Source organism: Gobio gobio, assembly GCF_949357685.1.
Source record: "Gobio gobio genome assembly, chromosome: 5".
Classification (NCBI taxonomy): domain Eukaryota; kingdom Metazoa; phylum Chordata; class Actinopteri; order Cypriniformes; family Gobionidae; genus Gobio; species Gobio gobio.
In genome coordinates, this window is record NC_137101.1 from 42,866,311 (window position 1) to 42,891,905 (window position 25,595).

Here is a 25,595-nt window from a genome sequence, read left to right on the forward strand (position 1 = left end):
CAAGATTTGTTTTACAAACTTTAATGTTACATTAGTCATTCACATCAGAGTCCAGCACGGGTCCAATTTTGTAAACCCGCACCCGCAGTGGTTAATACCGCATCCGACCCATTTTCCGACAGCAGTACTAATTAAAATCCGCACCCGACCCGCTTAAAATAGAACCGACACCCGACCCGCACCCGAAACACCGTTTAGCATATCACATTATAGACACACTTACAAAAATGTTTATTGCCAGCATACAGAAGTTATTACACTACCATTAACACAAGGACAACTTCAGCCGAAGCTGTCAAAAGGCTACATCATGAAGAACATGGTTATGTGTCCTTATCATCTCTACGAGGCACCTTCAGTTCGGTCCCCTTTTGAAAAATACTGTTCGATAGAACTGTGCTTGGTTTGTTACCAGTTATCTGCGTGCTTCCTCAGCGATGAAGTTACACATTTGCGGTTATCCAATACGAAAATGCATGCAAAACCTGCCTTAAAGGGTTAGTTCACCCAAAAATGAAAATTCTGTCATTAATTACTCACCCTCATGTCGTTGGACACCCGTAAGACCTCCGTTCATATTCGGAACACAAATGAAGATATTTTAGTTGAAAGCTGATGGCTGAGAAAGGCTTCACACAGGCCTCCATTGGCATTCAGTACATTGACACTTCCAAGATCCATGAAAGGCACTTAAAACGTCGTTACAAAGTCTATCTCACCACAGTGGCTCTACAATAATCATACAATGCGACGACAATAGTTTTTGTGCGCAAAAAAAAATCAAAATAACACCTTTATCCAACTTGTTCTCGACTTCCGTGTGCGCCTCCACGACGCATGCGCGAGAATATGACGCAGATCCGGCGTTCGGACATATGACCCAGAAGCGATTTGTTTACGAGCAGAGGAAGACGCGCGTGTCTAAGCTGTTGGATTCTACATTGATCGTGCTTTAGGTCTCGGCGTAGTGCTCAAAATGGAGCTTAAGTGTGTATTTCATCGATTCCCGAACACCGGCGCTACGTCATATTCTCGCGCATGCGTCGTGGAGGCGCACACGGAAGACAAGAACAAGTTGGATAAAGGTGTTATTTTGATTTTTTTTTGCGCACAAAAACTATTGTCGTCGCATTGTATGATTATTGTAGAGCCACTGTGGTGAGATGGACTTTGTAACGACGTTTTAAGTGCCTTTCATGGATCTTGGAAGTGTCAATGTACTGAATGCCAATGGAGGCCTGTGTGAAGCCTTTCTCAGCCATCAGCTTTCAACTAAAATATCTTCATTTGTGTTCCGAATATGAACGGAGGTCTTACGGGTGTCCAACGACATGAGGGTGAGTAATTAATGACAGAATTTTCATTTTTGGGTGAACTAACCCTTTAAAGCCTTTCACATTATTGGTTTCCTCATCTGTGATAACTCCAAATTTCTCCCACACACTGGACTTGAATTTTGATGACAACTTTACAATCTCCACTAGCTATTCTTTTCTTCAACTCCTCAGGATCCATCTCGACGACTGCAGTGCAGGCAGATCGCACGGGCGCGGTTGTGATTCTCCTGGGAGGGCGCGCGCACAAATAAACTGATACGGATTTGAAATTATTTTATCAACTTGAAATACAGGCAAGACATATTTTTGTAGATGTGTTCCTAAAAATATGCATATATTTTTTAGGAACACATCTACAATATACATGCATATATTTTTATAAATATATATATATATTCCTTTGCACGTGACTGTTTTAAACCCATGTTTAGACCAGTGTTTCTCACTTGTCCGACCCGACCTGCACCTGACAAAGTTAAGATGTTTTTCATCCGTTTCAGCAATATTCGCGGGTCACCCGTCCGTACAGGACTCTGATTCACATTAGTTCTGGGCTAACGTATAAACCGTTATTAATACGGTTAATGATTAAAACGTTATTAAAACAGTTCCCGCATGTGCACAGCAATAAGGCCACGTGCCTACCAAAGCATTTTTAGCCAAATGAAAACGCAGAGCTGTGAGCGATTGAGGGCGCTTTGGCAGCGCAGCCTATTTTTCAGTTGAGACTCTTTGCTTGCTATGACACGAAATATCCGCGGAAGTGTTACTAATATCTCATTACACAGATAGTTGGTTTCTGCATATAAAAATGCTGATACAATGTAAAATGTTTGCTCTGGCTCTTGTTTTAAATGATTTTGTTCTGTTGTTGTTATTGCTGCTTGTTGTCATCTTCTGAAGTTGTACAAGCAGAATGTGGTGGTTGGTCTGTGTTGGATTTGTCCCGCCCCTCCTCCACTGTGATTGGACAGCTGGGTAAGAAGTGACGTGATGAGCGCTGCGTTTTACTCAAAGTTAAACATTCTTCAACTCTCTGCGACCAGTAAAAAACGCAGAGTGCTCAGCGTTGAATAGGTGTTCAGCACCTCGTTATGCTCCTGGCGTTCTAAAAATGCACCGCTCTCATTGAAAACAATTGGACACGCCAGCCAGCCGCGTGGAAAAAACGCTTTGGCGGACACGGCCTGCATTAGAAATATACACATGGGTTTGTTGATGGAGTAACACTTGTTGCAGCTGTATTTCCTCACCATCAGCATTAACATCTCAATGTACAACAAACTGGGTGAAAATTGAGAAACGTCCTGCTCAAGTCTTCCTTGCGATGGATGTTCAGGTTGAATAACTAGTTCTTCCAATGTTTTATCATCAGGCTCTCGCTCAAATTGACATGGTAAAAATCAACACCATGGTTACTGTCCTTACAATGTGTACAATCGCTGAACTTCAGGAAGCCACCAGAGCTGAGATTCATATAATGGGTTTTTTGTTTCTACGCGCTGTAACCGGTAGACCAATCACAACATTATTTCCAGAATGGGCTTTCAAATGAAGTTTCAGGCTTCTTCGATATGTGAAACTCATATCGCACTGAAGACACATGAAAGGTTTCTCTCCAGTGTGAAGCCTCATGTGGACTTGAAAGTTTCCTTTTTCATTGAAACCTTTTCCACACTGTTGGCAGGTGAAAGGCTTCTCTCCAGTGTGAAGTCTCACGTGAACGTCAAGGTTTGATTTACTTGAGCAAGTCCTTCCGCAGTAATTGCACATGAAAGGCTTCTCTCCAATGTGACTTATTACATGCCACTCAAGGTGATTGCTGTCTGTGAAACTCCTTCCGCAATGATGGCATTTAAAGCAGTTCTCTCTCGAGTGAAGCCTCATGTGGCCACGAAGGTTTAATTTACGTTTGAAACTCTTCCCACACTGATCACACGTGAAAGGCGTTTCTCCAGTGTGACCTCTCTTGTGGTCATTAAGCGTTCCTAGATGTGCAAAACTCTTTCCACAAAGTTGGCAGATGTAAGGCTTCTCTCCAGTGTGAACTCTCATATGGACTTTAAGGTTTCCTTTTCCAGGGAAACCTTTTCCGCACTGTTGGCAAGGGTAAGGGCTCTCTCCGTTGTGAATTCTCATGTGAGCTTTAAGGTTTTCACGTTGGCTGAAACTCTTTCCACACTGAAAGCAGGTGAGATAACTTCTAATCCCTTTCTTTTGAGTTCTTTTTCGTGAGGAAGTCTTTTCAGTCTGTGAGCAGCTAGGGTAGTTTTCCACAGTTATAAAATCATGTTTCTCTTCCTTCACATCATTCAGTTCTTGAATGTCCTCTTCCAGCGGCATCAGGTCTAAGGTGAAAACAGAAATACAAGTTTAAGCCCAATTAAATGGCACAAAATGACAAATAAATGCATACTCGGAGAGCGCTCCACAAGATATGTTTGTTTATACCATCTGGATAATCAATATTGATTGGGTGAATGCACATTTTAAACAGTTTATCATACAGGTAAGTAAACCACTGTTCTAAACTAATGAGCTGCTACATTTTATAACACGCATACTAGGAGTGTGCGATATTGACAAAAAATTATATATTTTCTCAATAACGATAATTAGACGATATTTCGCTGAGTGTGTTATTGTGCTGGTACCGTGACAGCTTTAGGACTGTCGTGGACAGAGACAGAAATCATCTTTCCCAAAAAGTTTAAATGGGTGATTCTCACGAAACCATTAAAACACTACGGCACTGATGATTTTAAATATAAAATGTGTAATATAGTAATATAAAAAAGCATCAGAATAAAGACCATATTGTTCTCTACCTTGCACAATGTGTGATTTCAACATGAGAATTTCAGCAGAAAATGCAATAAAATTGAAAAATAATAAATTCCTATTACCGCAATGTGTCCGGCTGTGTTTGATTTTACTGCACTCTGTCATTAATGTTAACTAAAAACAAACTTCAGGAGTTTAAATAGTTAATATTTTTGTTATAATTTAGTTATCATTTTAATTGAATAATAAATAGTTATTTGTGCTTCTATTTGTAATCAGTTTTATTTTTATTTTCTTGTTTACTTATTTTTTTCAATTAATTTCAAAAGGCACAGATAACCAGAGCCAGTTGAATTAGAATATTTAAGTAGTTGTCTTAATTGATAAGCTGAATAATTATAAATAAATTATATATAATTTATTTATAATAAATATTTATATAACTATTATTATTAAATAATTATTCAGCCTATCAATTAAGACAACTATTTAAATATTCTACTTCAACTGGCTCTAACACTAAAAGTTAATCATATTTGTACTTTTTGACATTGATCCCATGTAGAAGTCTTTGCATGTAACTTATGTACAATGCATGTCCAGCACTCCTATTTTTACTCTTTCTCTGCTGAGATGTACTTCTCAATGACAACTTAATTCTATAGTGTAATTTGCAACAAAATACTTTTGCAAGGCATTTACTTTATTCTCAACCTACAAGCGAAGGCCGTAGAGCTTAAAATTAAGGGGCACAATGTCCTCCAAAATGACACCTTTTTCAGAAAAAAGATATGTAATTGCTGATCAAACCAGAGCAATTGTGGAGACTGCAACGCATGATTGGAATTGGCTCCTGGTATGATTTTACTAGTGTATCATTTCGAATGTACCAGGGTAAGAAATTTCTTTCCACTACAAAAGACACAGAGGTTTCCTCAGTAGTATGCACCGATACCACATTCCCAGTACAAGAGACCACATCACAAAATATTTCAGCAGAGATAATTGGTGCAAAAGTCAATATCCTTCACCTTTGCTCCCTAAAGCACCGTCTCCGAAATATGCCACTCCCATGTACCAGAGTGATGTGTGACAGATGTGACACCCATTAGTCAAGTGTGATATCTGTGCACACATCTGCGAAATGAACAATTCAGACCACATCCAATATCATTAAACTGGCCAACATTGAAAACCACGCAATCCAGAAGTGCAGATTCCCCACACCAGACACGATCACTGATTCACTCTTGAAACTGCAGAGAAACCTATGAGTTTCACCCTTCACCACGACTATGTCACCGAGCTCACCTATCCCCCAGCATACCCATCCATAAACCAGGCAGCCACCCCAATGAAAACAATATCACCACCCACACCTACCCCAAGTTCAGATCTAAAAGACCTTGAGTTGCTTCTGAAAGCGGACTTTCCCTCTGAAAACTCCACAACTCAACACACCAACACCCCAGCCGTCTCATCTCCTCCTCACCCCATTGATAGTGATGTTATCCCAGCCACTCCACAAACTAAATAGAATATCTTTTTTCCCTTTTGAAGCTTGCGAGCAATATAATTTTCATACCAGGAGCCAATTTCAAGCATATGTTTTAACTACAAATATTTGATTTTGTCATACATTTATGTAACAATTTCATTTCTGTAGGCATTTTTTTTTTGTGTGCTGTTTACTAATGTAAACGTGCTACTTGCATTTGTGTAAAGCTTACTATTTTTGGCTGTTACAAATAAGTTCCCATTCAAAACTTTATCCTTTCTGCATCTCTTTTATTTAAATGGCCTGCAGCCAAAACATTTTCATTAAAGCAGCTTTTTTTATAGTCTTAAATACTGAAGTTTGGTTTGCATTATGCAGAAAACTTGAATACTTATTGTGGTACCTTGTCCTTTTGTGGCGCAGTAAGTGTGAGAACCTAATTCTCAGCTTGAGTGGGCTTACAATAGGCATGTTTTGAAGGGCAAGTTAAGGAACCCAAGTCCAGTTTTATTTAAAGGGAACTCAATCCTAGCATAAACCATATGTAAACATGAACAAACCTTGGTTTAACGTGACATGCACTCACTAAACAGCATTGACAGAGCAACCATGTTAAACACAAGACAACGGTAACCTATAGGGCTATATAGGGCCTACATATCTAAACAAGGAACACCTGTGGACAAAGAACCAATAGTGTCACATGACCAGACCAAGCTGGAGAACATAACCCATGAAGCTCTCCTTAGCAGCCTAGGTGTCAACTGAGTAGTGCAACTTGTAATGATATTGGGTTAAAGTCCTGTGTGGACCATACACAGACCATGAGGTACTGTAGCCTCAAATGGAGTAAAATTAGCTTCTAGTTGACATGCCTTTTTAAGAAAAATGTTTATGAATACAAATAATGAGTTCTTAAATTTGCATTTGAACTACACAACTTCAGCTTCTAAATTGAGGTACATCTTCCCAGTAGCTCATTAAGATGAGTGACAGACTCCAGATCAAAAGGTCATAGGATCTTGCCCAGTCTGGGTCAATATTTTTAAATTGTGTTTTTTTTTTTTTTTCATGTGGGTAAGCATTGTACTTCTCTATGTTCCTCTTGTTATAAAAATGTGTTTGAACTCATAATGAACAAATTCTCACCTATATTTCTGATATGTACATTTCTATTTCTGCCGTTTTTAATCTGTTAGCGTGCTAACTATTTGCCATTCTTTTTAATGTGGTTCTTCAGCTATCAGGTTAACCATAAGCTAAGTTAGCTTATCTTGTTAAAGTATTAAATGGCTTTGCATGCTTATTCTAACACTGAAAGGTATCCACCCCACAGCTTGTTTTTTGTTTTAAAACAACCACTAATCTACATTGAAAGAAATGTTTTAGGCACACGTTATGTTGCCCTGTTTATTCCAGTTCTAATGTTTTTCTTTCTTTCTTTTTTTGGCGTATGTATTTTTCAAACACTGCACAATAAAACGGTTTTGAACTTGAATGCACGATTGTGCAAATATGATCTGTTTTTCCTACTTTAAAATTAGTTTTTAACAAAATCTCAGACTAGTATAGGGATTATCATTACCAAAATAATTAACCTCATTTCCGATACCTATGTATCATTACCGCAACAGAGGTTCATTAAATGTTAATTTAATTAATAGAAATGTAGTACTTTGATTTTAAATGCATGTGCAGCATTAAATTATGTTCCTTCAGGTTTGTCATGTCATTTTGAAAATATGTCAGGTTTCATCAAAATATAACAAAAAACTAAAATTGGTTGTAAATTGTGGAAGGTGTTGCGGTAATGACAGACATTAATCAAAATAAAAAAAAACTGTTAAATTAAAAATCAATATTATTTCAGAATTTCATGTAACTGTGCATGACTATTCCCAATCCATTTTTAAAAATGTGAAAATATATTAGCTTTTCTAACAGTGTTGATGTTTTCAGACTGTTGTGGTAATGAGATTTTTTTAGGACTTATTTTCAAAATTATGTTTTAAAAAGTGTTAAATTAATTTTTACAAATACTCCAGACTTTGTTTGTAATGTCTGAGAGGGGGGAAAAAAGGTAAATTTAAGCATTTTTTACTTTTTCATGGTTGACATTTTCAAAACCAAGTTTTCATGAGAATCACCCAAATAGATTTTTACCTTTATAAATAGATTTTTTTAAAACCTAATTATATGCTTGCATGCATGCTCTTTTGTGTCAATTTCATAAATTGAATAAACTGCAATTATAATAATAAGACACAATAGGGCTGTTACCAAACAAATTAAATAAGTATTAGCAAAATTAATCTTTGCAGTGCAGAGGAAACACAGAGGCTGCATCAAAAGTGGCATTTACATTATTTGCACTGTTTAAGATCTCAGAGGGGGCAAATTAATAACCTGCATAAATAATGTTTTGATGTTTTAAAACATAAAACGCTGAATATTGATATTTGAAATTATTTAAAACATGAAAAGATACATAAAATGTTAAATTAAACTGCCAGTAGGTGGCAAATCACTGTTAATGAGTGAGTCATTGAGATTGAACCTAATAATTCAAACGGCTGATTCATTAAAGGGTAACTAAACCCCTGCTCAGAGCTTAACTCCACCCACTGGCAATTTTCAAAAAATGCTGGAAAAGTGGGTAGAGCCCGGCGGACACAGAGGGGACGAACCGAGGGCGGGGCTGAGCGGAGGGCGTGCACCTGAGACCCGCAGTGACGGATTGATTGACAGCTGTCTGACTCGCGAGTCGCAGAGATGGAGAATGACTGGAGTGACGCCAGCTTTGCAACAGAGCGGTCATTTCTCCTACCTTCACCTGAAGTGGAGGAGGGTGAATTGTCTGTAGACACAGACCCGGAGCCTTATCAATGCGAGCCGCTGACTCAAACTGCGTTAACTCCCGATGCCGACGATGCTAGTGAAGCAGCCGCGCAAGAGAACTGACCTAATCTATCTGCGTCCGCGGCAATCACTTTCTTGTCAGGGTTTGAAAGCGCGTCTCATGTATGAAAATTATCTGTACACATGACGGGCGGCAATAATATCGTAAGAAAAGCCTGACGTGTACTGACAACTGCATTATTTAACCGTATTTTCTTCAATACAATGTTAAAGCAAGTGTCAAGTGAGTTTCATTCATAATGTTTACTTCATGTAACATGACAGTTCATACTGGAGTGAAGCCGTTCTCATCATGTGATTGGGGGAAACATTTCTGAGGGTGTGGTGAGCTTGTGCCAGGGGCGCGGATAGTGAGCCGTTGGAAGTACCATCCTACGTCACGATGTACCACAACGTCCAATAGGAAAATTCAACTGCAGTAGCCACCGTTCAACCTTAAGAGGGCAGCACTTTGGCGGTTTTACACCATATTTTATAGAATTAAAACACTTTATACTCAAATGTCAAAACATTTACTCGAATCAATGAACAGCATTAATAAAGCCCCAGTATTACAGATCATTAACTAAAAAAAGTTGGTTTAGGGTTTAGTTACCCTTTAAGGACTTATTGATTTATAATCAAGGGCTGAATCTGAAATTGCCCGCTATACCCTCAAATAGACGTTGGGCGTTATTGAGTGCACTCATTCAATCAAGTTTATACATGCAGTCTCTAGGTGTGTGTGAGGGATATACTTGATAATGTTAATGATATTAAATCGCACAACCCTAACACATACACATATGTATAGTATCAAACGCAGGTTGCGCACACACAGACTTACAGAAGTGTAAGAAACTTACTGTCAACGCTTTTCTGTGATTTATCAAAAACGAAAAGTTCTAGCATATCTTTGTTTTTGAAAGAACTAAAACCCACAGCTTCACTGCACAGACAGGTGGGATAAATTCTCACACACAATGGTTCTCTTACTAATGGACTCATATAAATGTAATTTTACTGTGCTACATTATCTGTACCTGGTTTAGAACTAACAGAAATCAGTAGAACACTTCCTTGCCATTGACGGAATTTTCCAGTTTTCCAATGTTTTTGCTGTTGTACGGTAGGGGGCGCTATTACACATCTTCTGAAAGAGTACAAGATCAAAACACATGCAAAGAACATGCAGAAACAAGCAATATCATAAGTAAAATAGCGCAATGACCAACATTAAACAGCATATAAATAAAAAATGCCTAATGTTGATGAAATGTCGACCCAGGACAAGCTATAAGACTGAAGCTTTGAGGGTATTGATGGACTCTATCTACTTCATCTGTATTTTCGATCATCGTTCTGAATTCAATCTGGACCAAGTCTTATGATTTTCTCAGCTTTTGGTTCATGGTGCTTTTTTTTATGAAACTTAACCATATTAAAGTGTTGATTAAAAAAAAGATTGCAATAAGCTAGAATAAAATGGGTTTTGTTTAAAAGCAGAGGCTCTTTTGATATATTGCATATTCAGATATTGATACAATCAAACAAAACAGGGGGCCATGAAACTTTTGTGAAAATAGTCAAAAACAGTGGCGATGGCTGGCAACTTTAAAAAAAATGCTGGCAGGGAAAAAGTTAACATCTTAACTAGAGATGTTTCATGATAATTTGCACATTTCCAGGATCGATCGCCCTTTAAACAACGATTGATTTATCATTACTGTAATATGCATCTACTGCAGTGGCATATAGCCAACAGCATGACGGTGTGTAAATGCTGCTCAAAACACCATGCTCCTCACCAAATGAATGAGAAGGGTTTTTAGTCTAAATAAAGGGCTAGTAGGATTGTAAAATGCATCAGTGTGACTGATCAGTTAAATCAAGTTGCTTATTTTATAATAATAACTAATGTGTCACCAACCCGCCTCAGATGCTGCATGATTGTTTCATTTTTCCTTGTGTCTGTTTTGCGCACATCACTGTTGAAAAACATGCATACACATGACCTTGCTTAATCGAGTTAACAACAATGAATTAATCGCTAGCATCCCTAATTCTAAAATAACTTAATGTCACTCAATGGTTAATCTGAAGAGCCACATTAAACAGAATGGTCACTGGTTAACATGTTAAAAAAATAGCATGCTAAGCTAAGTAAAATAAGACAACAAACACAGGCATGCTCAAAGTCTGTAAGGTATTTCTTGAGAATGGACGCAAATAGTCATTTTTGTGTGGCTCAGTCCAAAGATCATCTTGGGCAAAAATTGACAATTTGTAGGAGTATTTAAAAAAACAAAAAAAAAACAACACTTTTCCCATTCACTTCAAAATGATGGCAAGTGAAAAAATTACATTGTCAGAATTGGCACAATACAAGGAATGAAAGGAGAAATGAAAGAAATACATTTGGAGAAAAAAGTATTTTTGAAAATATATCTCTGAAACACTAATCTGTTCCAATTTTTTGTGCATGTGTGTCAAATCATTTAAAAGATATTGCAATTTATGACGATTAAAAATGGTGGACAGATGTTTTGTCCAATCTGGACAAAATCAATATGCACAGATTCAGCTCTTCCAGACTTTGGCATGGTCCCTCACACCATGGTGTTGATGAAGCCTCCCAACTTTCATTTTGATTGATACAAGTCTGCCCAAGATACAGCCTCTGAACCAATTTTTGGTCAACATTACATTCTGGCATTGCTGACTTGACATCGCAGCCTGTTCATTATCAAAATAAAACCAAACATATAAAGAGTTATTCTGCTTAATTTAATTAGTCTGTTGTACAATATTAGGGCTGTGCCAGTCAGTACTTGCTGTTATTCCAAACTCATATCTCTGCATGTGAAGATGCTGATTTAGCCTATACGCGAATGGGACTGGACGAAGCCTTCTTAAAATGAATAGTATAATAGCATCCAAATGTTACATTGCAAATATGGAAACTTTGGACCGAATGAAAGATGCACGAGCGATGAGCCCAACGTCGAAACAGTTCCTATTCAAATAATTTTATTGAGGCTTGATATTTAAACTAAATGTTGTTTGTAATAAATGCCACAATATATAGACTATTTTTATATAGGCTTCTATGTATATTTATTATTATATGGCTACTTATATTTTTAATTCTTGTTGTTTTCTTAATACCATTAATTTAAGGATTTGTCATACAGGGGAAGTAAAATACGCATATCCTACATGTTAATAGTGTTTTTTAGGCCTATGTTAATGTTGTATTTTATTTAGCTGTGTTTTACACTACTTCTGAATGTAGGCTAATAATAAAAATGCAGATTTTACTACAATGCAACGTTCGCATGTTTCTCTCTCAACATGACCGGGGTTGTGTGAATTACACTTGGTGCGACTTTTCTGGCAAATACAGTCAATTATAAAAAGTGCTGTATTATTACAAAATACATAGGATAGGCTATAGACTATACATTGTGTTGTATACCGCCCACATTAACTTTGGGCTTAATCACTGTTATAGCCTAATTATATGGGGGTCATTAGACATTTATTTACTCAATATGAAATAAACTCAAAGTAATAACTGCTGCATATTTTCTAAACATGTCCGCGCCTGACTGATGCGTTTATCTGCAGTTTATTACGTTTATTTAACCCATCGCAATTTATTGGAACTGTGTAACTACCAAATTATGTTATGCTTATTACCTTCTTTTTTTCGGAACACAGACACAAAATGTCCTGCTCGCATTTGCCCCTTTTTTAAAAAGCTGATGCAAATATGTTGTAACATAATCCATATATGCAACTCGTGCCATATATTCCAAGCGTTCTGAAGGTATAATGTAGGGTTTGAGAAACAAACTGAAATGGCAAGTTATTACAGGCTTTAATGAAAATCTTGTGTTGCAGTCCTGTGTGCGAGTGTGGAGCAGCTTGCGCTGCGCACAAGCACCCTTTTGAGATATTAATTACAATCAATTTTAATAAAACACAAGGCATAAATCATAAAATAAAAGAGTATGTATTTTAATATCTCTGTTTTTCTCCGGTTGTCTGGTTGCAACGCATTATTCTTTCCTTTTTGTATTAGTGTTTAAAATATTTATATATATATTTTTTATTATTTACTTAATTAGGGTAGGCTATGACAGCCCGTCATATATCCTGCCAGCTGATGCAAAGAGGTGAATTTATATCTACACGAAAAAACTCTGTCTAGGCTTTGCCCCGGTACGGGTTGTGTCGAGCCATTCGTTAGTCTGGTTGTTTGATGTGAAAAATATGAAATGTAGTTGCAATAAACGCGTTAAGAATCCGTACAGCTGAAGAAGCGCAGGGCTTTTATTCTGCGGTGCGGAACTGAGGAAGAACTGATGATGGAATAGTTTGATCTTCAGCTGACCAATCAGCAGAAAGGGGCGTATAATTCCCACCCACGTGTAGAAATCGAATATTCAAACTGTTTATTCATTTTTCTACCGTTGAACAAAAAACGAAAAATCAAGCCTAAATCTCGTTTTTCGTTTTACTGAGAAAATTTGTCAACACACAGAAAACACTTCATGACTGGATATAATTTGTTTCCCGTTTATTGAAAGTATGGTTTATGTCAGCTGGTCAGAGAAGAGGCAACGTTTGAGCGCAATTCACACCCCGCTGAAATTCAAGGAAAAAAAGTGTCTGAATGCGCCATGTGCAACATGGATTCGGTCTTCTGACTTTTTGATTTGGATTAATATGTGAAATATGAGTGAGAGATAAGACAGTACTTATTTTGAAGACCCAGAGAGTGCGCGCAGGGGAGGAGCTCTCTGATCGTTCGCTCTGTCACTCAGATAACATGCGCCCTGTCACAAGCGCAGCAGTCATCTATTCTACATCACTCATAAATCACAATAACTCATCAAATAAGGCTTTGGTGGGACCAAAGAATTCAAAGAAAAACCCTGAATTCTATAGAGCTGGACATTTTGATGAGGATCAAATGAATGAGTTCAGCTTTGAGGATGAAACCGACCAAGCAAGTGTTATTAAGGAACGATATTTAATTCAGTAGTTATTATTGGGCTTAACACTGTTATTAGAGCTACTTCTGCATTATTTTTTACTGATTTAAAGGTGCACTGTGTAAATTTTAGCAGAAAATAGCGGTGAGGTTGCGAATTGCAAACGTTCACCCCTACCTTTCGAGGCACATAGGAAGCTGGCCGACAAGACAAACATGTCATTGTCTGAGACAGCAGAGAGTAGCTAGTGCTCTGTAGAGCAGTTTGTCCGTTTAGGGCTACTGTAGAAACGTGTGCGATATGATCGTGTCTCTTGGTATTCCCCTAGGCTACTTTAGCCGCGTTTCCACCGAAATTACCTGGAACAATTTGTACCAGGGCCAATGCCTCTGCTCACTTAACACGCATGTAGTGTCATATCAGTTCGTTTTTCAGTAACTGTTGTTAGTTTTGTTTATTTATTATAATTTTTTTTATTTTTTTTATGTTTTTTTGACCAATAGTTTTAGTCTTAGTTTTTGTTTACGAAAATAACCATGGTATGTAGATAGAAACTATATCTATATGTATATGTAAAGCGCTTTGAGTGCCTAGAAAAGCGCTGTATAAATGTAACAAATTATTATTAGAAATAGGTAATAAAAACATAACAGTACATTATACTCCACTGAAAAAATAGTTATGTACATTATATTGAATTTCTGGCATTAGAATAAATATTCATAAATACTGCACACTGCAACTTTAATACTTGTCATTTAATGTGACACTCATATGACATTAATTTCTGTAGAGCTGGACATTTTAATAAAGATCAAAAGACTGAGTTCAGCTTTGAGAATGAAACCAACCTGTTTGTTCCTCAGTTTCTTCATGTTTCACTCTCAATGTTTCTTCAATCTTCATGTCTTCACTCTCAACTTTAATCAACGCCATCTTTATAATAGTGTCTCTCAGTCACTTCACCAGGAGTTTTTCTGTGTTTGTACAATCTGTCCTGTTTAAGACAATTAACAGAAAGAAAAATAAATCCAAACTAAAATCTCTGAGTGTGTCTCAAGAGAGTCAGTCAGAGTGAGAGTTAATGGCCAAAAAGCCATTAAAAAAAACTCAAAACTAGTACAACATGAACAAAATACCACAATGTATAGATGGACACGATACTAGGAATCTGTTACTTAGAATTTATGATGATAAGTAGAACAATAGACTGCACTTTCACGAAAACATTATCTAACAGTTATTGTTTTTTTATAACACGTTTGTTTTCATTAGACGCGGTGATTCGACCGCGAATCACTGAATCATTTCGCGAAGCATTTGTTTCAATTGATTTGAGTTTCCAAAGCTTTAAGTGTAACGGTTCGTTAATGTTTCATCACAAAAACGTAACATTCAATTATATAACTCATTTCATAGCTCTCATAAAGTTATAGAACATTCTAGGTCACAGTCTAACCCGGTCAAACAGGGTTTGTTTCGATCTAAACACTTTAAACGCTATAAACACAACGTTACCTCTCTTCAGCCGAATCACAGCAAAACGAGCGTGGCGCAGCATAATGACGTCATACCACCAAACCAAAATAAAAGTCAAACATTCTTCTGTGGAAAGACTTTTCCCTATTTGTTATTGAGAGCATTGTTTTTCTTTACTTTGGGAACGCGTTTTGTTTGGAATAGTTAAAAATGAGCATTTACACAAAAACTAAATATACATATTTAACCTTTTTATTTTGGTAACCAAATTTGATATACATAAATGTAATTTTTTTAAAAACAATTCAAATATGTAACTCTTTTAATCTTTTCCTTTGATGTGATCTATTCTGATTAGTTATATACCCCTGTCTTGAAAAACTTTTTTTCTCTTTTCTTTGTTTATTTGCTCTACATTATGACTGACTCGTTCTATAGTGTTGTCAAATAAAAAAATAGTGAAATAATAGCTTTTTTTTCTTCTTCTTTGGGTTTTAACGGCAGCTTGCATCCTTGATGTTGCATTACTGCCATCTTCTGGTTCTAGTTATTTCCCATAAAACTTTAGTCGTCATATTCTTGTCATTAGTCCTGTTTTAGTCAGAAAGCAAATCAAATATTTCATTCCTAGTTCACTCCTACTGCAGTCCATTATACTGTTTACTCCATCTCCTAGTTAGTCCTATTTTTTCCATGTCTTTTATCATGTCTATCCTCTGTAATCCATAGTTTGAACAATTAATAAGAAAATCAAAAGTTTGGACACATAACTATTTTTTGTGTTTTTGAAAGTAGTCTCTTATGCTCATCAAGGCTGCAATTATTTGATCACAAAAATACAGAAAAAAACAGTAATACTGTAAAATACTATTGCAGTTTAAAATAATAGTTTTGTATTTCAATATACTTTAAAATATAATTTATTTTGGTGATGCAAATCATTCCAATTGATTTCTCAGTTATTATCAATGTTTGAAACAGTTATTCTGTTTATATATATATATATATATATATATATATATATATATATATATATATATATATATATATATATATATATATATATATATATATATATATATATATATATATATGTATGTAAATATATATATATATGTATGTAAATATATATATATATATATATATATATATATATATATATATATATATATATATATATATATATATATATGTATGTAAATATATATATATATGTATGTAAATATATATATATATATATATATATATATATATATATATATATATATATATATATGTATATATGTATGTAAATATATATATATATATGTATGTAAATATATATATATATATATATATATATATATATATATATATATATATATATATATATATATATATATATATATATATATATATATGTATGTATATATATATATGTATGTATGTATATAAATATATATATATATATATATATATATATATATATATAAAAATAAATAAATATAATGTGTGTGTGTGTGTGTGTGTGTGTGTGTGTGTGTGTGTGTGTGTGTGTGTGTGTGTGTGTGTGTGTGTGTGTGTGTGTGTGTGTGTGTGTGTGTGTGTGTGTGTGTGTGTGTGTGTGTGTGTGTGTGTGTGTGTGTAAAAAAATAGACATCAAATTTTTGACCAGTACTGTATAAATTAATAAAAAAGTGAGATTTTACAAAACCTTTTATACCTGATAACACAATATTCAGATGCAAATAGTGACAATGTGATTATAAAAAGTGCTAAAACACACACACACACACACACACACACACACACACACACACACACACACACACACACACACACACACACACACACTACCAGTTTGGACACCAGTAAAAGTTTGGACACGGTACTATTTTGATTGTTTTTGAAAGAACTCTCTTCTGCTCACCAAGGTTGCATTTATTTGATCCAAAAACAGTATTATATTGAAATATTTTTACAATTTAAAATAACTTTTTTCTATTTAAATATATTTTAAAATGCAATTTATTTTGGTGATTCAAAGCTGAATTTATCATCATTATGCCAGTCTTTAGACTCACATGATCCTTCAGAAATCATTCTAATATGATGATTTGCTGCTCAAGAAACATTTATTATTATTATCAATGTTGAAAACAGTTGTGCACACATATTTTTCAGGATTATTTAATGAATAGAAAGTTCAAAATAATAACATTTACCTGAAATATAAAGCTTTTGCAATATTATAAATGTCTATATTGTCATTTGATCAATTTAATGCATCCTTGCTGAATAAATGTATTAATTTCTTTAAGTTCTCCCCCATGAGTATCTCTTAAAAAAGCAAGCATTGACCTTGTTTATTTGTGTACTGCATTTCTGAGTCCTCTCCTGGTTTTCTTGTTGTTTTTTTTACATCTTGCCTGGTTTATTTGGATTGCTTACCTGTGCCTGTTTTTTTTTTTTTTTTTTTTTTTTTTTTTTTTTTACTGTTTGTGGATTACCCCTTTATCAAAAGACTGCATTTGGATCCTCAACCTTCATGTCTCGGGGCAGTTCAAAACACCTTTGGAAGTAACCTGGGGCCAGTTGTTCAAAAAGTTTAATCTGGATCAGAATTATCTGGATTTGGGAATTGGATTGATCAACCTGATCCAGATACACACTTTTTCAGATTTCTAAATCTGGATTACGAGTGCATGTTCGCTGGCATTTCTCAGTTCCTGCTGGATTCTGTCTCCGTCTTCCTGGTCTGTTTGCCGTACTGCATTCCTGGACCTGGTTTTGCCCATTGCGTCCCTGCGCTGCCTGGAGGTTCTATGACTGTCTGCCCAGAGCCGGCTCTCCCTATAAGCGAACTAAGCGGCTGCTTAGGGCCCCGCCGCCACTAGGGGGCCCCCTAACTACAGATTGCACTCGCCAGCGTCGCCGCAGTTTATCACGTAAGCGGTCTGCAGCCCAGAGCTGGGGCCAACGGCTGGACCATAGCGCAAGCAATGTTGATTCAGCATAATCGACGGACAGCTAACGTTATGCTGCGTTCACACCAAACGCAAATAGAGTGTCTGGCGCGAGTGATTTGATTTCAATGTTAAGTCAATGGAAAGGCGCGTTGACGCGCGTCTAGAGGTCCCGCGGCGCGGAAGGCGCTTTTCGCGCGGTGCGAATGGCGCGAATTGAGCGTCTTTTTACTTCACTTACCGCGCCCGGACGCGTCACTCGCGCAGCCCTGTACGCGCGTCTTTCAAAGTATACTACACAACGGATACGCGCTGATGATCGCGTTCGACACATGCGCAGTAAAAAAGTGCCTATGCTCTACCAGACATCGGAGGGCAGCACTGAGTCCTGTCATCAACGGGACATTCGCTGGGCATGATCGGAGAAGAACTGTAGTGCATCCACCATTGCAACATAGTTTGGAAGAAACACTTAAGAATCAAAAATCTCTCTTTTTTGTTCAAGCGTGTTGTTTTTCAACCGGTCTTTGCACACACTTCTTCGACGGCTGAACACTGTGCTCAATACTGTGCGTGTTTCCACCATAGACCGTAAAAAAATATGGACGACGCGACTTCATTGACTTCCGCTGACCAAAGTTGAAGCTTTCATAGGCCCGCTCACGGCGCTGACATCTTGGGACCGAGTCTGCGCAGTAGTGATCTCGGGACCGGAGTTGCGCAGTAGAGAACAGGAAGTGGAGGCGCGATTATCAAAAGCCCGCCCACACTCTCGCAGATGCAGAACAATTCATTATGTTGGTGTGAAATAAACAGTTATGGAAGTGTAGAAATTAAAGCTAAAGCTCCAATCTCCTCCCAAAAATCCAGAAAAAAGTCCGTTAGTGCCTCAGTGACAAGTTCATTCAGAGAAGCCGTCAATCTCAGCTGTCAATCATGACGTCACACCCCTCGTTTTTATAGCATCAAATAACTCACTAAAACTAAACTTATTTAAAAAACGAACACTTGAAATGAAATTATTGTAATAAAAACTGCCTAAAATGACAGAAACCATCTTTAGTAAACAATTATTTGAAGTGTAATTAAATTGTTTAGTGTGTCTCGCGCCCATTCTAATACATGGAGAGGCGGGGTTTAGGAGCTATACTGGGACCGGCCACTGGGGGGCGATCGAGGCGCGAAAGCTTCAATTTCTGACTGAAGCACTACAGGCTTGGTTTCCACCTAGTGGACTCTTCTGTACTGCTGGCGCATGCGCTGTTGCACGCGCACCGTCCGCGCGGTCTGAAAATTTGGGCTGCGCGCGGACGGGGTGTGCGGCCGGCCGCGAGCCCTCCGAGTGACGAAAATTACGTCATGCGGGCGGTGCACGAACGCGGACGGCCGAAGTATACCCGGGCCTTTAGAGACAGACCCACCTCCTATGAATGTATTTTCTTTTTAACAGTTAACGTTACATGACCTACACTAGTTCTGGGAAAGAAAAAAACGAAAAATCTTTGTCTCAATAGACGCTTATTACAATAAAAAAATAGTTTAAGAACATTCGAGAGAAAGAAAGTAATAGGAAGAGAAAGAGCAATCATTTGACAGTCAAAATCAAAATGAAGTTTAAAATAAAGCGGTTAAATACAAGCTTTTTCTTATGGTCTTAATTGAATAGGCAATTAAAGATTATTAATAAATATTAATCTATATACTATTATGAAATATTTTATATAGGCTATTGTTAAGCTAAATCGCCCAGACCATTTAAACCTAAAGAAAACACAGTGTCCTCTCTGAAACATTATTGAATGATGATCGATACAAGACACCTAAAAGCAAAATGGATTTGTGGTAAATTTTAGTAAAGAACACTGTAAAAAAAAGCAGGTCCCCAATTGAAAATTTTCTAGTGAGCGATCACATCTAAATTTTTCAGTTGGCCAAATTGAATTAATGTGAATTGATGCATTTTAATTCAATTAAATTTCAAGAAATTAAATTTGGCCAACTGAAAATTTTAGATGTGATCGCTCACTAGAAAATTTTCAATTGGGCACCTGATTTTTTTTTTTACAGTGAATGTATTACTGTATGTAATCATAAAAGGTAAAAAATATCTCACTCCATGCTGTGAAGGTTTAAAATATGAACAGTATGTAAGAGTTAATCAACCAATAATTAAATAATATAATTTAACATTGGATTTCTTTTAATTTACCCTTAACATAATTGTAAAAAACTAAATGTCACTTTCTCAGGAGGAGCCATTCTTAAATATTTTGGTGGTCGTGGAGAAACATTTCATGAGGCTGACACAAGTAAATATTTCCCACTGCCTTTCTTTTGAATAGTTTTGTGCGCAACTTCAACATAGCTAATTTTCCTCTTGTCAATAAAAAATTTAGTTTTATAATCATAATTCACTATGTTGTCTAATTGTACTTTAATATTAATTTAAAATTAATGTGTTTTATCTACTCTGCATACTGTATTTATTATTAATTATATTGTAATCTCAACAGCTGGAGGAGGTGACTCTACTGCTGCTTCAGTAGAGCAGCGAGCCGCATACCACTATGGCTAATGTTGTAAGTTAGCTATATATTGTTAATGCTAAATTATTAATATTTATTTGTTTACAACAAATTGACCTTAAATTTGCAAATCTATAATCTTTACTTTTACTGTTTCAGTGAGTGTACTTTAATAAGCAGTAAAATAATTGTAGGCAATCATGTTAAAAGATATACATGAAATATGTAAGTGTTAGATTGTATACAGTTGCTGGTTTGCAGTGCAATACTCCATTATTCACTGCAAGGCAGGGCCCCAAAATTATCCTGCTTAGGGCCCCCAGATTTACAGAGCCGGCCCTGTGTCTGCCATCGATTCTGACCCTCATTCTCTTCATTGCTGTTTGTGTTCTCAATCAACACCTTTACTTTTACTCGCTATTGAATCCGCCTCAGCTTCCTGACATTTATATGATAAATAATTAGCCAAAATGAAATGTTATAATACTATTGCTATTATTATTATTACTACCAGTAATTTATTTTGTTATTTTATCTTCATTTATAAGTAGCCTAAAACATCACAATTACACAGCCATCCTGAGCAATTTTGCAAACGGTCCCTTTGCACCACTTAGTGGTGATTTCATGAAGGAGCATCACGTGTGACTGGGTTGTATTTAAAAGTGATTTATTATACAAGTGAAAAGAAATGTACAAAGAAATGTTAATAATAGTAATAATGATAATGAAAATAAGCCAAGAAAAATCTACACAAATATTGACAATTCAAAGCAATATAAACTAAATAATAAACCCCAAGAGAAAGGGACACAAGTGATGCCAAAGAATAGAAAAGAACAAAACAAAACTCAAGTGTAGCTTGTAATTGAAACTTTAACCTAACTAACAGGAAAATAAAATACAATAAATCCAATCTTCAGCATCAAACACCCTAACTTACTTACTCTAACTAACAAATACAAAACTTACAGAGCGTGGTGTTCACTTTCTTGAGTTCCTATACATCGAGTTACCTAAGTCACCTGACATTTAACCTGTCCACCCTTCTCTTGGTCAGAGAAAAACGGCATCAAAAACCAAAGAGAAAACAAAGGGGAAAAGTAGCAAAAAAATAACCAAAACGAGATGGCAAACTAAAAGAGGTCAGATTAAGACTGTCACACAGTAAACAATACTAAATATATAAAACAATACAAAAGAGAGGCAGGGGAGCCAAGCTGACTGTCTCACGTTCATTTTGGCATCCTTTTAAATCCTAGAGGGAAACTTGATTGGCAGCAGAGGAGTTGACATCGCGCCATTTGATAGAGATTGACAACTTCCCTAACCAACCGGAGTTCAGATAGGTTGAGCCTAAGAAAATGACAGTGAGCGAGAGAAAGAGAGAAAAAAAACACACCCACAGGGATGTAACAGGGAACACATTGGGCCTCATTTATGAAACGAACATACACCAGAAAACCGTGCGTATTGCCGTTTCCACGCAAAACTTGGCAATTATCAATATGGACATGAGCGGGGGCTACGATCAAATCTCACGTCAGGTCTCGGCTCGTGTACGCAAGTTTTTGCTTTAGTATGAACTTGTGTGCAGCACAGTAAATCTGACAGAGAATTTAAATGAGAGCATTTTGATCATTTAGATTATTTTCCTGACAGACAACCAAAGATCATTAGTCGACCATTAAACCGCTATTAGAATGGCAAATTAAATTAGCTTTACATGCGCAAATAGCAGCATAAACAACGTAATGAGGATTCACACATCATCACATCACGCACCTGCAGCGCTTCTGTGAATGGAGAAAAACTTTTAAATAAATTTAAAGCCAAAATATGTACTTTTTTTGTCGCTAGAGGTCACTTATTCAAAACAAAGGCGTAGCTTGATGACGCCTTGTTTTCGCGGCACCACAGTTGCCGCTTCCGGTCATGCTTATGTGGGGAAACGCAGTGCTGTACATGCGTTACCCCACACACGCAGCCATTCATCATCAAACTAAAATGCAGTAAACCAAACATAAAGTTACACTTCTCAAATTAAATTATCCCCTGTATAAATCACCCAAACAAACAACTTTTTTGCGCATTGTGAAGGATACTGTTTTCCGTGGATATTGGAACATGAGTAAAGTAAAAATAGCACTATAGTGTTTCTACAATGTTTGTAAATGTTTCGTTGTATTTAGCGGTATTTAATATACATCTACATTAATGTAACTGTTTGCAATTACGAGGTAAACGGGTGTTTTTGGAGTAAGATCACTCTGTCTTTCATGAGACTTCCTCTCCTTGGCCGGCATGTCGTAAAGTCTAGGGGCGAGGCTTCTAGACCGTGGATTTTTAGGGGTGTGATATTGAAACGAGTACAATGGGATTGCCAACATACAAATGTTTCCTGTATCCCACATAAACCACGTAAAATTATTTCTGCGCCCTTTTCTTTGATTGATAAATGAGGCCCAATGAGTGCTGAACTTACTTTATTTACATTCACATAGTCTGCAACATTTTTGTGGACAGAAGTTTAAAGCTCAAGAATTTAGCATTTTAAAAGCTCAAGCGTTTGAACTCTTGAAAATAAAGAATGAAAGAAAAAAATTTGCATTGTAACTTATAGCGTTTATTTGTTCTTTGTAAACCGTGAACTCGAGTGTAAACTTAAAAGTATATATATTTATATCTGAGGGGTTCAGCTGACAAAAAAAGTTTTGGAAACTCCTGACTTCACACATTACTCACCTGTGGAGCATTGCAGCAGGTGGCTTTACACGCAAATGCTGACAGATTGATGGAGATGATAATTTCAATGACGGCGAATACCAACGATACACTACTGACTCCCAAGGAGAGGTCCCGAGAATGCTAAATTATAATAAATGACAAAATCATTGATAATTAGTACTCACACTGGTATAATGTCTGCTCAGCAGTCCATAATCTTTGTTCATATAGCAAGTCAACATATTTAGGTCAACCTTTTGAGTTTTTAATGCCTTTTTGCATTGTAAATGATCAGCAATTGTAAAAGATCTATAAAATACGTATGAAATGTTGGACTGGACTGATGAATGCAGATTAAGGCTTGACTTTTGCAGAGGTGGAAAGTAACTTATTACAAATTCTTTCATTACAGTACTTGAGTACTGTAACAATTGTGGTACTTTTACTTGAGTTGAATAAAAATAAAGTATTCAACTTTGCTACATTTATTATACTTTGACAGAGCAACAGCGCGAGCTGGCATTTTGACGAGCACTTCTCAAACCACTGCAGTTGGTGCATATGGAGGTAAAAGAGTAGCAAAACTCAATAGCATGTAGATGTGAATTTGAGAACTTGTACAGTAAATATTCATCCTTGCATGCTATAATTTACACTCAGCTCTAATTTGAAAACCTGTCAATTAAAAATCTTGCTTCTCAGTGCAAAAAGAGATTCCACTGTCTGTAAGGTGGAATATCATAGGCCCCGTTCACACTGCAGGCAAAAGTGGCCCAAATCCGATTTTTTCGGGGTCAAGTGACCAGGTCAGACTTCTTCAGAAGTAGTGTGAACACTCAAATCTTGCCCAGATCTGATTTTTTCAAATCTGATTTAGACCACATACATATGTGGTCCTGAATCAGACCCAGATCTGATTTTTTTCAATGCGGCCGCAGTGTGAACAACCAAAGCGGATTTGATGCGACTTTTATGTCAATCTACGTTGACATGTGTCATAATTATGCGCCGGTGAGTTAGCCCTAGACACAACAGACACAGACAGTAACATTAAAAACTTGACTAGATATGGAAAACAGCGATGGAGCGAGTCAATGGAGGGAGAGTGAGGTGTTAGACCTAATTAGTATATGGGGAGATCCTACCGTAACCGCTCCTTTTTTGAAAAAATAGCACACAAAATGGAAGAGCGGGGACACAGAAGAACATGGCTTAAGTGCCAAAGGAAGGTGAAGAGTCTTAAAGGTACATTTAAATTTCCTCCATAACCTCCCAAACTTTAGTGCAACAGCGTGCTGCGTCTGACGTCATTGTTATTGTTCTTTTGCGCATGCGGGTTAGTTTGAAACCTCAAACAGTTCACACTGGAATCAGATATAGGCCACATTTTAAAAGGTAATGTGAACAGCCAAACAAAAAATCGGATCTGAGCAAAAAATCTGAATTGAGCATTAAGACTTGCGGTGTGAACGGGGCCATAGTGTTTTAGAATTTCCGGTGTTGTGACATCATCGCATACAAAAGAAGTCCCATTTAATTGGCTAGGCGCCATCCAATACATGACTACTTGGCATTCTCCCCCTGCCCTGCCTTTCTCTCTCGTTGGCCCGCCACAGAGTTTGCAAGTACACAAGTTAGTTAAGCATCTAAAATATCACGAAAATAATTGCAAAAGTCAAGGCGCAAATATTTGAATTTGCAGAGACAGATTTGAGAAGTTGCAAGTGCCTCAATTTAGGTTGTACTGTGATTGAAGTTTGTGTCTGTCAGTGTATTTCTGTGAATGGCATTTTACACATTTGTGACTACTTGTCTGCAACTTCAAATTCAGAATACAGCTTTGTGACCGTTGTCTGCGGGGAAAACTTCTCGAATCTCAACATTCAACTATAGATTTTTATTTTACAGGTTTTCACATTGGAGCTTAAAGTGTAAATTTAAGCGTACAAGTACAAATATTTACTGTCCAAGTGTTCAAATTCACATCTACATGCTCTCGAGTTTTGCTACTCTTTTACCTTCATAGATGCAAAGCCAATCCAAACTTACAGGGCTGCTTTTCCCAAAACCATTGTAAGCCTACATTGACCGTCGAGACCATTGGTAGCAATTGTTCTACGATCAACTTATGATGCTTCTGGGGGGTGGGGCGTTAAAACAGCGCTTTGACGTTAAATCACTGTTGTTGGCATTTTGAATTGGTACCGCTAACATTTAAGTATTTTAATAAATTTAAGTGAACTATGCTCATTTTAAATTGTAATTTTGGCAGCTCCTGAAATGGGTTATACCACTGATATCACCAGAGCACTGAACAGTTGAAGTACTGTAAATATGAAACTCTGTTCATGTATGGACGAAGCAAGAACAATGCAAGTGTCCAAAATGCATGCACAGTT

The 25,595-nt window shown here is 36.7% G+C and overlaps 3 protein-coding genes across 4 annotated transcripts in view; 1 reads left to right on the top strand and 2 right to left on the bottom strand.

Moving 5' to 3' along the window:
• Positions 1–25,595, top strand: part of LOC307126546 (uncharacterized protein) — a gene marked incomplete at its 5' end in the record, with an annotated part of 1,586,879 nt that overhangs the window by 1,373,687 nt on the left and 187,597 nt on the right. The gene's annotated exons all lie outside the window — the stretch shown is intronic.
• LOC307127232 (uncharacterized protein) lies at positions 1,712–15,073 on the bottom strand. 2 transcript variants are annotated; one of them, XM_079818352.1, is made up of 3 exons: positions 15,039–15,073; positions 14,372–14,517; positions 1,712–3,685 (listed from the first exon to the last, which is right to left on the bottom strand). In XM_079818352.1, exons 2-3 carry the CDS (start codon positions 14,454–14,456, stop codon positions 2,811–2,813), a joined length of 960 nt encoding a protein of 319 aa, XP_079674478.1. In that variant the 5' UTR covers positions 14,457–14,517; positions 15,039–15,073; the 3' UTR covers positions 1,712–2,810. The 2 variants fall into 2 exon arrangements, with proteins under 2 accessions (XP_079674478.1, XP_079674479.1); XM_079818353.1 differs by lacking the exon at positions 15,039–15,073 and having other exon boundaries at positions 14,372–15,030.
• LOC307126860 (uncharacterized protein) overlaps positions 21,125–25,595 on the bottom strand; it is a 28,552-nt gene continuing 24,081 nt past the window's right edge. Inside the window, exons 7-8 of the mRNA XM_079817655.1 lie at positions 23,215–23,337; positions 21,125–21,825 (exon numbers count right to left, since the gene is read on the bottom strand). Coding sequence (XP_079673781.1) covers positions 21,811–21,825; positions 23,215–23,337 — 138 coding nt within the window. The 3' untranslated portion in view covers positions 21,125–21,810. The remainder of the gene's footprint in view (positions 21,826–23,214; positions 23,338–25,595) is intronic.